The following is a 14,004-nucleotide window of genomic DNA, read 5'->3' as shown; positions in this document are numbered from 1 at the left end:
CCCAGATGTTCAGGGGATTGGGGGGGCAGGGAGGTGAATAAAACAATAAAATCAAGCGCACACTCCCCGGCCTCGAGACATGAGGAGGACGGCCAAAATAAATCACTTTCTTCCAGGCCTGCACTGATTTCCCTGCTCTCTTGGCCTTCTAGGACATTTCAGGACAGTGCTTTTTATTAGCTGTCCATACATCCAAACAGAGGAGCTGCAGTGCTATTTTATTTACTTGTGCTTTAGTAAATGTCAGACATAAGTGGGACATGCTTTTGTTTACATGAATTTGTGCGATAAGCTATTATTTGTCTTATTTGAAATATTCCATGTAACAACAGTAATGCTTAAGGTGCAAAGATCTTCTGAAATTTCTGCTTACGGTGATTCTGATTACTTGGGAATCGTGCAATACTATACATTAATTATATAAGAATTAAATATTTAGGTTGTTAAAGCAAACCACAGAAGAGCAATAATAGATATTTTTATCTGAAATCCTAACTATTTTCAAATGAACTGAGCCATTGAAGAGTAGGTATTTTTTATGTTCCCAGTGCTAGTGCTTATGGGACGCAATCAAAGCTCAAAGACTAGCTGAGCAGTTCCAAGTTCTCTCTTACATGGGTACAGGAGGAACCTAATGTCCTTCTAAAAGCATGTCCCCAATCTTATCTTCACGAGCGGTGTTCCCATTAAAACATGAAAGCAAATTTACAATTGTGGGCTGAAAACAATCATGTGAACTCAAGCATAACCCCCCCCCCCACACTAGGGCAGGTGTTTTTTGGAAGGGCTTTCCTCGGGGAAAAGTGGTGTCGCATGATTTCAGAAAGCCTCAGATGACACTACTTGATTAATTATTCAGGCATAGGACTGGATTCTTTTTAAATGCAAACAAGGTGCTTTCTTTAATTCTTAAATGTTTCCATGTGCCTTTTTTCCCCGAAAATTGAAACTGTTTCCAATCGTCTCGATCTGCAGTTATTAGATTATTCAAATTTTTCTGAGCCAGTGATTTAATAAAAATGCTGTCATCTAGTGTTTTATAAAGTAGTTTAAAAATTCAGATTTACAGCACACAAGCCTTGCCCCCAAGTCACACACTTGTGGAAATCAGAATAGTGAAGTTATACATAAACATGCCAATTAACAGCTTTGCTACAGTACTTGGACTTGCAGGTTTGTATTTAACACATGAATTATGATAGAATTATATTGAGGTAGGACTTAACATTCTCATTGGAAGTTTAAATGAAAATATTATAATAATATTGTGATTGTTAAAAAAAATTTATTAAAAAATGTAATTAATTAATGTGATTTTTCTTAAAAAAAGACCTTCTTCTTCTTCTTCTTGCCTTAAGTAAATGACATTTACAACTAGATGTGAGAAATAATTTAAATATAGAGAGAACACCAATAAAATTTTAATTAAATACAATTTAATAAAAACTGTATTTTCCAAAAAATAAAGCTGGGGTGTCCTCTAAAAAGTTAAATGAAAATGTGCAAAAACATTTCATTTGTGGGCTTTCCATTCATATGGACTAGAAATCATGTTGACTCAAACACCAGAATAAAATTATAATGTGTTGGAAATTATAAGGAAATGATGGAAAAAATCATTACTAAAATACAATAAAAAAATAGAAGAATAGCCCTAATCTTGTTCATAGTTCGGATGCACCCTGCGTCCACAGGGTGATCCAATCCCACGAGACCCCCTACGCTGAAGCCATACTGATTTTCCAACACTAAATCAATACTTTTCAAATAACCTGTCACTCATCAATAAATCAGTGAATAATTGTTCTCCAACTTTCCAGTCCAGAGACGCTGTATTTTGTCAGTGTACAGACTGCACCTGCATTTGATGTAATTAATAAATCTCTGTCTTTGACTTCTGATCTCATAACTGCATGGTTCAAAAATGATTTCACCCTGATGGTTTACCACCCCTATACATTTAAAAAAAAAAATTTAAGTCACTCCAGGAAAAGACACCCAATTTCATGCATTTAAAAATAGCATGTCTTAATCCCATGTCTGAAAAGTGAAAAAAATAAGCATGCATTTTCATTGTTGAAATGGATGAGGAATTAGATGTATATGATTAATATGAAAAAAATATATCGAACACATGTTTCAAGACATTTTTCAGAAAAAAGAATAGGCATAAAATCTTAAAAATGCATAAGACTATAAACTTTTATCCAAAAAGTGAATAAAGTTTTAAAATAACATTTATTTTTATGGTATATTTTACGAGGAAAAAACTTGTCTAAAAAGTGAAAAAGGGTTTTAGCAGAAATTCATAAAAATGCATACGACTTTAGTCTTGTCTGAAAAGTGAAAGAATTAAGTATGTATTTCTATTTTTTAAATTGATGAGGAATGAGATGTATACGATTAATATGAATAAATAAATTGAGCACAGCATGTTTCAAGTCTTTTGTCCAAAAAGTGAAAAAATTAAGTATGTATTTTTATTATTGAAATGGATAAGGAATGAGAAATGTATGATTAATATGAAGAAATAAATTGAACATATGTTTCAAGACATTTATGTGGAGAAACCTTTTAGCAGAAAATCATAATGAGATTTCAGTTGGGGCAGACTTGTTTTTAATGTCACAGTCTCTTTTTCCTTTTTTTCCAGTGTGTGGTTCACAATACCAGCAACAGCTGGCCTTTCTGTTCTTTGTATCTTCTAGCCAGACCAGCAGCTCATGATACTACTCTGTGCACAAGCCTCTGCTTATTTCCTTCTGTGAAGTTTTCATTCACATGCAGCATGTTAAATCTGTAAAATCTGATTTATTTAAGAAAGCGCCACATGAAGACATTTTTGGTTCAAAAAACATTTGTGTGGAAAATGGGAAAATACATCAGACTTGCATATTTAAAAAAAAAAAAAAAAAAAACCCCAGCAAAATAGAAGAGTGTAGAGTGTGAGAGAAAGTGTCTTAGCCATTTTTCTTGGACACAAAATCATATTTCTTCAATAAACCAAAGTGAGATATAGAAATTGAGATGCTTTTGAAGATATGATCAAAATTGATCCAAATTGATTTCAGGGCAAAATCTGGAACTTATTCTGTAGAAATATCATGCTTATTCAACACCCATGGTGAAATAACTGAGTGGGTTTGTGTACAACATTCAACTGGATATGGAAATGGATGGATCTTTTTCTGTGGCAAAACGGAAAAGGTCATCAGACAAGAAATGCAAATATATTTATTATAGTTCACATTCATTAAAACGATAAAAATACATCAAGCTTTCTTAGCCCTGGCTACTGAGCATAACTGCCTCATCCCGAATAGTATTCCTAACCCTAATCTCAACCATATTAATGCAAACACACAATCTTCACAGGAACAGAAGCGAGAACAGCAGCAGCTTACACAATAAGACATATGCCTGAGGGAAACTCATCTTTCGGGGGGAATTCATGAAGGGCAGGGAATCAACTTGATTAATATGAAGAGGGGGAGGAATGTGTGCTACTGCTTGAAAGATCGGTGATTGGACGAGACAGATTTTGAGAGAAATTGATAGATGCCCACTAGTTAGTACTAACTCAATGATGCAAAATCACAAGTAAGGGAAGTGGAGTGGAGGTGCCAGCTTCCAGGAAGTGGAGCTGGGTACTTTTACACATTTAGAACTATTTGTGTGGTTATTGCGGATATATTGCAGATTTATTCACATTCTTGATAAAGAACATTTTATAAAATAACAAAGTAGTGAGTTATATTGAAAGTACAAAACACATTACGATCATCCTATTTTGTACTAATACAGATGTTCAGAAACAACCTTTGCATGGTTGACAGTTCGATGTGGAGTCATCACCTTTATTTATTTAAATATGAGTGGGGACTGTTGATGATTTTCCCATACCGAATCTTTCAAGGGCCTTCAGTCCGCAGTTCTAGACTTAACCTGGTTTAAGTCTGAAGACAAATGGAACGAACACCAATTTTCACCAATCGCAGGCAAAGAAAGGCCGATTAGACAGGAATAGTAAAGAGAAAATAAACACTAGATACTGGTTATAAAAACGCCATTGAGTCACATTGCACATTGACAAAATCTGTGTGATTTATATGAATGTGTGCATTAAAAACAAACTGCTCACAGATTCCGTTTTGGGGTTTGAAGCTTCCTTTATTTGATGCTTTACGATACAGAGATATCTGGTGGAATGTGGAGGCTCTGTTTTGGCACAGCTCTGGAAAATGAGCTAAACCTGTTGCAGCAGGAACTCAAATAATTCTCAGAGGAAATACGGACATGGAGTCTTAAAAATATATATTTTACAACAGAGCACTGCACTATTGTACTCGTAATTTCATGGAAGATTGTGTGGATTTATGTTGTGTGCGTGGCGGGGAGGGGGGTAATGGGCAGGATGACAAAATGAAAATCAATTTTGCACAACGCCACACCTACAATATGAAAATGCTGCTCAGCGTTTCAGCACATACACCTCAGCTATAGACACACCACCCTGTGCATGACCCATTTAAATGGAGGAAGCCCATATCTGATACTTATGAAACATGTTTTTTCCATTTTGAATACAACACTTTATATTAAAAACAGAAAACCGGCTTGACAGCATTGCCATACCAGTATTGATTTCTTTTTGAATTCATTCCTGTACAATGGACAACCGACCGGCGTACACACAAAGGCTCCTAATCAACTACCATTAATCTTAATTTACTATAAAATATAAATATCAATAAATAACCATTTAAAACCGACCAGACAAGTAATCTACGCATGCTCTTTTGGGTTGTTGTCAAGAAGCCGAAATGAAAGAACAAAAGTGATATTTAATCACAAGCACAAGCAAATTCAGATTTAAAATAATTGTGAATGTCAATGATTATGACGAATGAGGGCCATCAAGCAGACCCAAGAAAGCACTTTACTCCAAACAAGGCTTACTCAGCCTACATAAGCTATTCACATGAACATGCACAGCCTAATTCATAACCCACACGGGAACATACACACCTATTTTACACTGTAACATGTCATGTCTGGCCACACATTCTGGATGACTGTTTGTCATGCTTGTACAGCAGCACCCATGGAAATGTTGCACAATGATGCAGGAAACGGCATGTGCTGTGCCACCAGCAGTACAGCGGTGATAGCATGAGACACATTTGCAAAGATAACTGACCATGTGGACTTTGGCTGAAAAGCGCCACATGTGCAGACCCTCTCTCCTTCACACACTCACATCCAACCTGTGAAGGAAAAATGCGTACAAAACAACACCTTGCACAACAATTATAAGCAAACCGTACAAACACGGAGGGACACGCAAACAGCACATGATCAGTGATCGGCCAGAGAATTTACAGGAAATGTCACAAAGCCCCAGACACTAGGCTTTTGATGAGGATGTTAATCAGACCTGGGTCAAATACATAATTGTTTCTGGATTCAAACACTTTTCTATGATCTTTACTGAGCTTGTCTGGTATATTGGAACCAATGAAATGCTCTCAAAAAGACTTTCTGGTCCTCTTGGTTGGCCCAGGCAAGATCAATCAAGCACGGAAAAGTGTTTGAATCCAAAACAATTAGGTATTTGACCCAGGTTAATTACTACTTCAGTGATGTGTGCTTGAGAGAGACAATCCGAGTGTGCGTGCGGTGTACTGTGTACTGCATGCAGTGCATGGTGGCACTCGGCCCTAAACGGTCCGGTTTTACACGCTTTTAGTTTGTTCCAGCAGCCAAACTTTCAGGCATGCCACAGTAATTCCAGGACCGGTTCACCTGAGGAAGAATGCTTCTACATTACACACCCAGAATTCTGTACAAGTCTTCAAACTTTAATGGTATGATTATGGTTCATAAAGGCAACACAATATCAACTCAAAAACGCACACACAGAACATTTAAATTATTTACTCGTACAAGCACGGTGTATGTTTCAAAGACAAAGACAGACATGTAGCAACACCCATTTAGAAATGCCCAACTAAGGAATAGTGTAGAGGTGGGCTGAGATCTGGAGCACTTGTGTTGGGAATCTCGGGAGGGGATTCTGCACATTCCAGCAGCAGGAGTAACGCTCCAGAGGCGAGCGTCGCATTTCCGATGACCGACGGCTCATTGAAACATGGAGAAATGTCTTTGGCCACAGAGGGACTGACTGACGGACAGATGCCAGAGCGGCCACAGTCACAGGTACCCACACCAACATTGGCACCTTCACGGAGACGGACACGGCCTGGGGCATTTAAGACACATCTGCGGCGTACCTTCGAAATGTCCGGTACGTTCAGAGATTCCAGGGAAGGTCCTATGGCTCCACACACACACACACACACACACACACACACACACACACACAGACACACTGATTGTACTCAGGCAGTAAAATAGACAGATTTCTCAGTATGGACCCTGGAGACAGCAGAAAGTCCTTGCAGGCTTGCTGGTGTCAGAGGAAGGTTCAGGGCCCGAGTGCACCTGCAGTGGCCACTGGTACGTCCTGTCGTAGCTCGGCTACAGTATAAAGCATACGCGTGTTGTGTGCATTCAGTGTCGGGCAGCTGAATACCTAACGGTAAACACTGAGAGACCCAGTCCTGGGGACGTATTCCAGGCTTCTTCATAGACCAGGGGAGTGGGCCGAGTGGTACGGACCATTCATCTACAACAGAAAAGACAGGACAGCGGTCAGCCTACGCCCTTCAAAAACCCACCACTAACTCAAAAGGCGCAAATCAAAAAGTCCTCCGGGGACATGGGTAAATATTTTTGGGATGCAGCAGACAGCGGACTTGAGTGTCACAGGCTCAAATTACAGGCAGTGTAAATGTTGCTACCCCAAGGTACTTCACCTTAACTGTTCAAGTTTCTCTGAAAAAGGGCTGACTATTAAGGACTAATACATTTCATGCATTTAATTTTATACCCTTACAATCCAAAAAAGTCCTCTCTCTTCCCACATAAGAACCGCATCATTGACAGCTGGAATATTTTGACACAGAAATAAGAGTTCATGTTCGTGCGTAACAGTTCTGGGAAACGGTATACCCCTTTCTTTGTTGATCCAATTGTTTCATACAGTTCTGCTTTGGAAGAATATCTTGCTAAAGGCAAGCATTTTCATTGAGACCTCGAAAGCTGTAAGTGTAAAACAAAAGATTCTGTTTGAAAGTCCACTTCAAGTTTTTCCAAACGAAATCACATTTGCTGGCACGTTCCTCCCAATTCTCCAGGTTCCTAGGCTTAATACCCCAAAATTACTGTAACAAATAAGAATTAAACTGTGTGCAATGCGGGACTAATTTCCTGAGGTAAGAAGTATCTGAGCCAAACTAAACATGGTCACACAGTATGATGCATGAGCTGACCTGAACAATTACTGTTGGCCGACAGGACAGCTGACACCACCTTTACACAGAGCTGCTACCCTGGTTCTGCCTGGCTGTACCTTTAAGGTGGGAGTATACCTGGTAAGGCGGCGAGTTTGGCTGAAAATCAACAGCAGCACCACATACAAACGTGTGTACGCTTATCGTCATTTCAAACTTTCCGTTCAGTGACACTCCAAGGCAGATTTGGATTCTGTGGTCATGACAGCCACAGGAAACACGGACGTGACAATGTTTGTCATACAACCAACCATGTGATATTTTGGACCAATTGGAGGCAATTTCTCTGCATTCACCTTGATGTGTCAACACTTCGTCTATTTCAGCCAGCAGGGCTGTGCACACTGCAGTGGCTGAAGCTGAAGCTGAGTTCCATTTTCTCCACAAACTTACATCTAGGACATTTACCTTGTACGAGCCGAAGCTCATCTAAGCAAGTCGGTATGTTACTTAAGTTAAGCTAAGTGTCATAACCCTAGCTTTACCATAACCCAGGTAAGAACCCATAAAACGTTGCAACCATAAAACACAAGAACGCCCACCAAAAAGACTCATTTTGCAGCGAAGATGACTTCATGAAGAGGACTTTGTCCGAACACGGACAGGGTTTTTCATCATTCACAAAACAGACCCAACTGGGAGACATCTGGAAATAACTAACCAAAAACAGAAAACGTGTTGGATGAGTGGGCAGACCTACTGTCCATTACTGACTCTCGGCAGAAGTAGCAGCTTCAGAAACAGTACAGATGGCACATTGGTGAACTGTGGCCGCAAAGCTTCTGCCATACAACCATGTTCACTGACATGTTAAATGGATAAGAACAGAATGCTATGAACAGACATCAACTACTCTGCTGTTCAAAGGAACAATGGTAAACTCCACTGTGGATTAGTGCATGTCAAGGAAGGTAAAAGGCTTACAAGGTCAATAATGCTTGCAACACAATATTTGTGTTTGCCAGTACATCTGAGAAAATAGGCACGAAAAAAGAAAAAAAGAAACCTACTATGAATCAAAGGTAGTTACCATTAAAAGCAGATACACTCCCTTCCTGCCTATTATTAGTAATCAGAAGCAGACAGGAAGTGCTGCTCTGCCAGGCATTCTGGGATATGGCAGCCAATGCACACATATCTAAACAGATAAAGTTAACAAATGGATGGACAGATGCAGGGATCAGGCCTGCCCTGCACTCACTTCCTGCCGGTCTGCAGCACACATTGCCCCTGAATGCAAAGAACAAGGACTGAGAGAATCAGCTCAGTGACATGTACACCGGACATGGGAGACTAAGGTTAAGAGACATCCTGAGAGTTCAATCTAATTCATGCTTTGGCGACAAAGTGTTGTACAACATGTCCGCTGACAAAAAAACAAAACAAAAGACACAAATTGAGTTGGTTTTGACGTCAATCCGTCACTTTTGATGTTCGCCGATGGGTGTCGCAGTCCTGCATATTTTTGTAGGGTCGCAGACGCCCGTCATGACAATGAATGCACGCACATTGAGCTCAACATCATTTCAAAATCCACTGCAGATATACCTGACGTTGCTGAAGTCCAGGTTGGAAGAAAGACCTGCGACGACTTAGAATGGTGCAGAGATGTCACAGCAGTGTGAACTACACATCCCAGAACGCTTGCCATTGCAGGAGATTCAACAAGCCTAATCGCAGATGGTGAGTTTTAGAATGTTGCAAAGAGGCGCGATTTGCAGCTTGTTGTGTGGCGAATCTTTGGAACAGGCCTTCAGAGATGTGGTGCCATTGTTTATGCCAGGGTGAATGAATACATCCACTACAAAGAGAACAAGACCCAGAAAATATTGGTTCAAGTGGAAAACACGGCATGCAGATAAATGAACTGGAGCCAATCAGGAGGAAAACAGGGTTCAAATATCCTCCGCTGCAGAAAATAAAGCACTCAAAGGACCCAGAATGAATGCCAGATTAAATACAGACATAAATCACATCATTTCTGCCTTTAAACTCCCCTTTCTTTTAAGGCGTCCAGTCACCAGGCTGTTTACTCAAGCTTTCCAGATTGGCCTGTCTAAACCACAGCAGTACTGTTTCAGTGCAAAACTTGAAGGCAACTTGAGAATGGGCATCCAATAATGTGATTCAGAAGACATAAAAGGGATGAATCAGTCGTAGTTTTGAGCGCCGATCCACAATGCAGTCATGAGGGGCATTCCACACAATGATTCACTGAGCGGCAAAGCGTCAGGTTTCTGGTCCCAGATGCTAGAAGCTGATTCCAGTCCCCAAGAGAAAACTGGCCCTGGTTTCAAGTTCCTCTCTGAACCTCAGTCACATAACTGTGCTCCAACACCCAGAACCTCCCTCCACACTACCTGCTAAAGACCTCCTCCCATTACTATTATCTGCTAAAGACCTCCTCCCATCACTACTACCTGCTGAAGACCCCTTCTCACCATGGTTACCTAATAAAAAGAGTGGTCACTGTGTGGAATAGTCTGCCAGGACATGTAGTGGAGGCAGAAACACTGAGGGATTTCAAGACCGGGCTTGATACGGTTCAAGACACTATTCAGCTGTTAGGCAAACTAAGCAGTAGTTACACTTTAGTGTTATGAAAAGGAGAGCATCGCTAAGCTGAATGTTTCTTATGTTATACAAAGACCTCCTGCCGTACTCTCACTATTACCTGCTAAACACATCCCAGCCATCAGCATTGCCTGCTGAAGCTCCAAGCTTCCTTCCTAGACTACAACTGCTGTGGGGTCATACAGTGCAAGGGCAGAATGGAGGTTCAACAGAACTCTGAAAATGTTTGTGACTTTGACTTGAAAGACAGGAAAAGACACCAAAATTACAGGATTCCTTATACTCTCACTGTGTAATTATACTGCTCAGTCCATAAGCAATAACTGGGATCTCATTATAACATGTTTTCTAATGAAATATACAAGGTTCTGTTCCCCGCTATCTTTGGCCACTTGTGTAAACTGTTGTTTTGTTCACCCCCTTCTTTATAACTAAAGCATTACTTTCCCATACTGTCCTTTAGCGGTAATGCCCCTTTGTCTAATATTAACAGTAACTGATGTGAAGTGTGAATTGTTTTACTAAATGTTCACATTTTCTGAATCGGTGATAATGACACACACGGTGATAATGAGCTTGATAAGTGGTTATCATTATAATTCATTATAAACTATTTCTGGTCACATACCCCTTCGGCTGGGCAGCCAATCGACCATATTTACATGAATCTCTGCCAAAACAAAAACACGTCAGGTCCAAGCAGATGGATGAAGCCTGTTCCACTGGCATGTTGCACAGCTCCAATAAACTCAAGAGGCCTGTGTGTAGAGGCAAGCATCCACACATTCCTACACACTTCTCATCAGCGTACGGCGGGGACACCAGCCTTTTATTAACAGCAACCAGACACAAGAAAGGACTGGAGAGGTCTACTGGAAATAAAAACAGTAAAATAAATGCTGTCCTTTGGAAGATTGAGGAGAGAGCAAATTTTGCTAACTGCTGAAAATACCCTTCAGAACTACAACCGTGGAAAGTGGAAACACAAGGCTGCAGACTTTAAAGACGCCATGTGGTCAGAATGTTCTTAACTGAACATTTTAATGCTAATGTAACAATCACTGCTAGCAGATGAAAGCCATGGAGTTCTAGAATCCTAACTTCTGAGGAGGCAACATTCCAAAAATTCCAAAAATAGGGACCACTGTGATCATCAGTGACAGGGTAAGGAAATCTGTTCTACTTGTGCACCGCTGTGCAAAAATTGGCAGGGATTGCATCTATGATGCTGTTATTTGGGCACACGATGGCTTTCATCAGCCTGCCCTGGGTAGCATCTTGGTCACAGACCTAAAACACAATTTTGGTAGCAATTTCACTCAAGTGGAAAAGCCTCATATGGTTTATTCACCAGGAGACAAAAGGATCCATTCTGGCTTCTGTGAGGACTCCCTTTGGCAAACTCCCACCACAGCACCACATACCACAATAATGGTATAGCAGACATTTTGATTGGTTGAAAGGGTATAAGGTCGAGAGTGCTGTATGGTGGCACTGTAGTTACTCTTGAGGGCGATATTGAAAGGGTTAACCAGACTCGCCTGTACATATCTTAAGCAGCTTGTTCAGGCTGGTTTCCTTAATAGTCCCTTGAGACATATCCAAAGTAGGAGTACCTCAAATACGCCCAAATCTCACAAATTTCCCACTGCTGGATAATCTATTGTATAATAATGGACTATAATCACCATGGCACTTATACTCAAGTCTGAACTGTGTTTTGTTTAACAAAAGCTATTTGGAGACCATTAAATCCACAACATTTTGTCTGTACCTACACAGCATTTTATTCCCATGGAAGCATCCTAAAAAAGAAATATCTGCCTAGAAAAGAAGGTAGATAGTTTAAATTGTGTTTGGTGGCAAACAGGAAATTTATTTTTAAAGTAATCTCTCTGCGAGAATTTGGTTTCTTCAACAAACTCAAAAAATGTTGAGATACAGCCGACTATAATCCCCTCTAAGAAAACATCCTTCTGAAGATTGAGGCAACGTCAGCATGGAGCAGACACCATACCCACAGAAAGACACAAAATGGGTTTTTAGTGAGAAGGCTGTAACCCAATCCTTTCCATAACTGGTTTCTTTAATTCAATTGCAAGCTCCAGGGTGAATGTGGCCCCTTGTGTAGCAGTGCAACAGCAGCACCTAAACCTTCACTAATTACATCAGTCAGTACCTTTTCCTCATTCACTTTATATTCAATATATACTACCCGAAAAACTTACCATAAATAGTGTTCATTGATTTTGGTCTCGTTTCATTCTGTGCCCAGGTGTTGAACGCATCCCTTCCAAGCAGTTTGATTTGTTGTACCAGAAGCAACAGCATTTTAATAATAAAATGTATTTGAGTTGCTAGATTCTCTGTGTCAAAGATGCTCTACAAAGTGCTTCTGGGGGGGGGGGGGCGTCAAGAGACTCACAACTCCAGTGAGCAGCACATCCTTACATACGGTATGCTCTTTTTCTATGTCTGCGGCCATACAACAGACATATTAAAAAAATCTGTGCAAAATATGGGAAAGTTATCAAAGTGCTTTCAGACTCTTTATACATTTGGATGTGTTCAGACATTCAGCTCAGCCACCAAGCAGATGATAGCAGCTAAAGTATATGCCTGAAAGAACACAGAATTGCCCAGGGCACAACTTCGACAGGACGTATGCAAAATTATGTGGAGAAAACCCTGTAATTGCAGGAATCCATTTTGGCAGTGGCAGCGCAAGACCTTTGGGAAGCAGAGCGGTGGTGCCATGAATGTGAATACCATGAGGATGGGAATATGGCCAGAGCGCTGCTGGAGAACATCAGGGGACGCTCACCCGTGCGTCGTAGTCCAGGACGAAAGGCGGGATGTCGATCTGCTCGGGGAGGATACAGGCGTAGAGCTGGTGCAGGGTCTCCACATGATGGACCTTCTCCTTCAGACCAGACACGCTGAAGGTGCTGAAGAACCAAGTGGACACCTGAGATGGACGAGGAACAGGGGCAGGGGTTAGCCATGGCTGACAGAGGTGTGGTTAAACAGAGGTTTCCACACATGGCAGAGATGAGCCTTATTGAGAACGGTGGATGGATGAACAAACATCTTAAATTAACACTTATTGCAAACTGACACAAGGGTCCATCAGGCAATCTCTGCGGGATTACACAGAAAATAATGCTGCATGAAATCTTGGGGGGAGCCTGTAGCCTAATGGCTAAAGTACATGACTGGGAAGGTTGGCAGTTCAAGCCTCAGTGTAGCCATGATAAGCTCTGCACAGCTGTTGGGCCCTTGAGCAAGGCCCTTAACCCGACATTGCTCCAGGGTGGATTGTCCCCCTGCTTAGTCTACTCAATTGTAAGAAACGCCAACAACAAGCATTTTAGCCCTCATAATTTTTCCATTCAGGATTACATGCAGAAGGAAATAATTTGAAATATGAGATAAATACCTTCATTGTCCAAAAAAGAAGGGATGTGCAGAGATAGCCCATATCTGAGAAATGTGTTTACCTTGGAACGGAATGTAGGGTGTACAAAGTAGAACGCTCGTAGATTCTTCTTAAATCTTTAAAACACAAGACAAAATAAACAATATTATTAAATGAATAGCACAATTGTTCCAGCTCAGAGATCATGTTATAATAAAAATAATTTATTGATTAAAAAACATTTTTAGTTCCTCAATCTGTCTCTGAGACCAATTGGACATATTCAAATCCAGACAGAACACAAGGGAAGCTCACAGACACTCCTGTACAGAACACAAGGGAAGCTCACAGACATTTCAGTACAGAACACAAGGGAAGCTCACAGACATTTCAGTAAAGAACACAGGGACGCTCACAGACACTCCTGTACAGAACACAAGGGAAGCTCACAGACACTCCTGTACAGAACACAAGGGAAGCTCACAGACACTCCTGTACAGAACACAAGGGAAGCTCACAGACATTTCAGTAAAGAACACAGGGGAGGCACAGAGCTATCACATAAATAATAAAAAAGGTACAGGCTGCAGTGTAATA

At 40.7% G+C, this 14,004-nt stretch overlaps 1 protein-coding gene across 1 annotated transcript in view; it reads right to left on the bottom strand.

The window, feature by feature from the left end:
* Positions 1 to 5,840: 5,840 nt before the first annotated feature.
* The window catches only part of gdap2 (ganglioside induced differentiation associated protein 2), a 29,330-nt gene continuing 21,166 nt past the window's right edge, over positions 5,841 to 14,004 (bottom strand). The window contains exons 13-15 of the mRNA XM_061225680.1: positions 13,490 to 13,544; positions 12,814 to 12,957; positions 5,841 to 6,688 (exon numbers count right to left, since the gene is read on the bottom strand). Of these exons, the coding sequence (XP_061081664.1) occupies positions 6,647 to 6,688; positions 12,814 to 12,957; positions 13,490 to 13,544 (241 nt within the window). The 3' untranslated portion in view covers positions 5,841 to 6,646. The remainder of the gene's footprint in view (positions 6,689 to 12,813; positions 12,958 to 13,489; positions 13,545 to 14,004) is intronic.

This window comes from Conger conger, chromosome 17 (genome assembly GCF_963514075.1).
Source record: "Conger conger chromosome 17, fConCon1.1, whole genome shotgun sequence".
NCBI classification, from domain to species: Eukaryota; Metazoa; Chordata; class Actinopteri; order Anguilliformes; family Congridae; genus Conger; species Conger conger.
The sequence above is the reverse complement of the archived record's forward strand: the minus strand, read 5'-3'. Positions and strand labels throughout refer to the sequence as shown.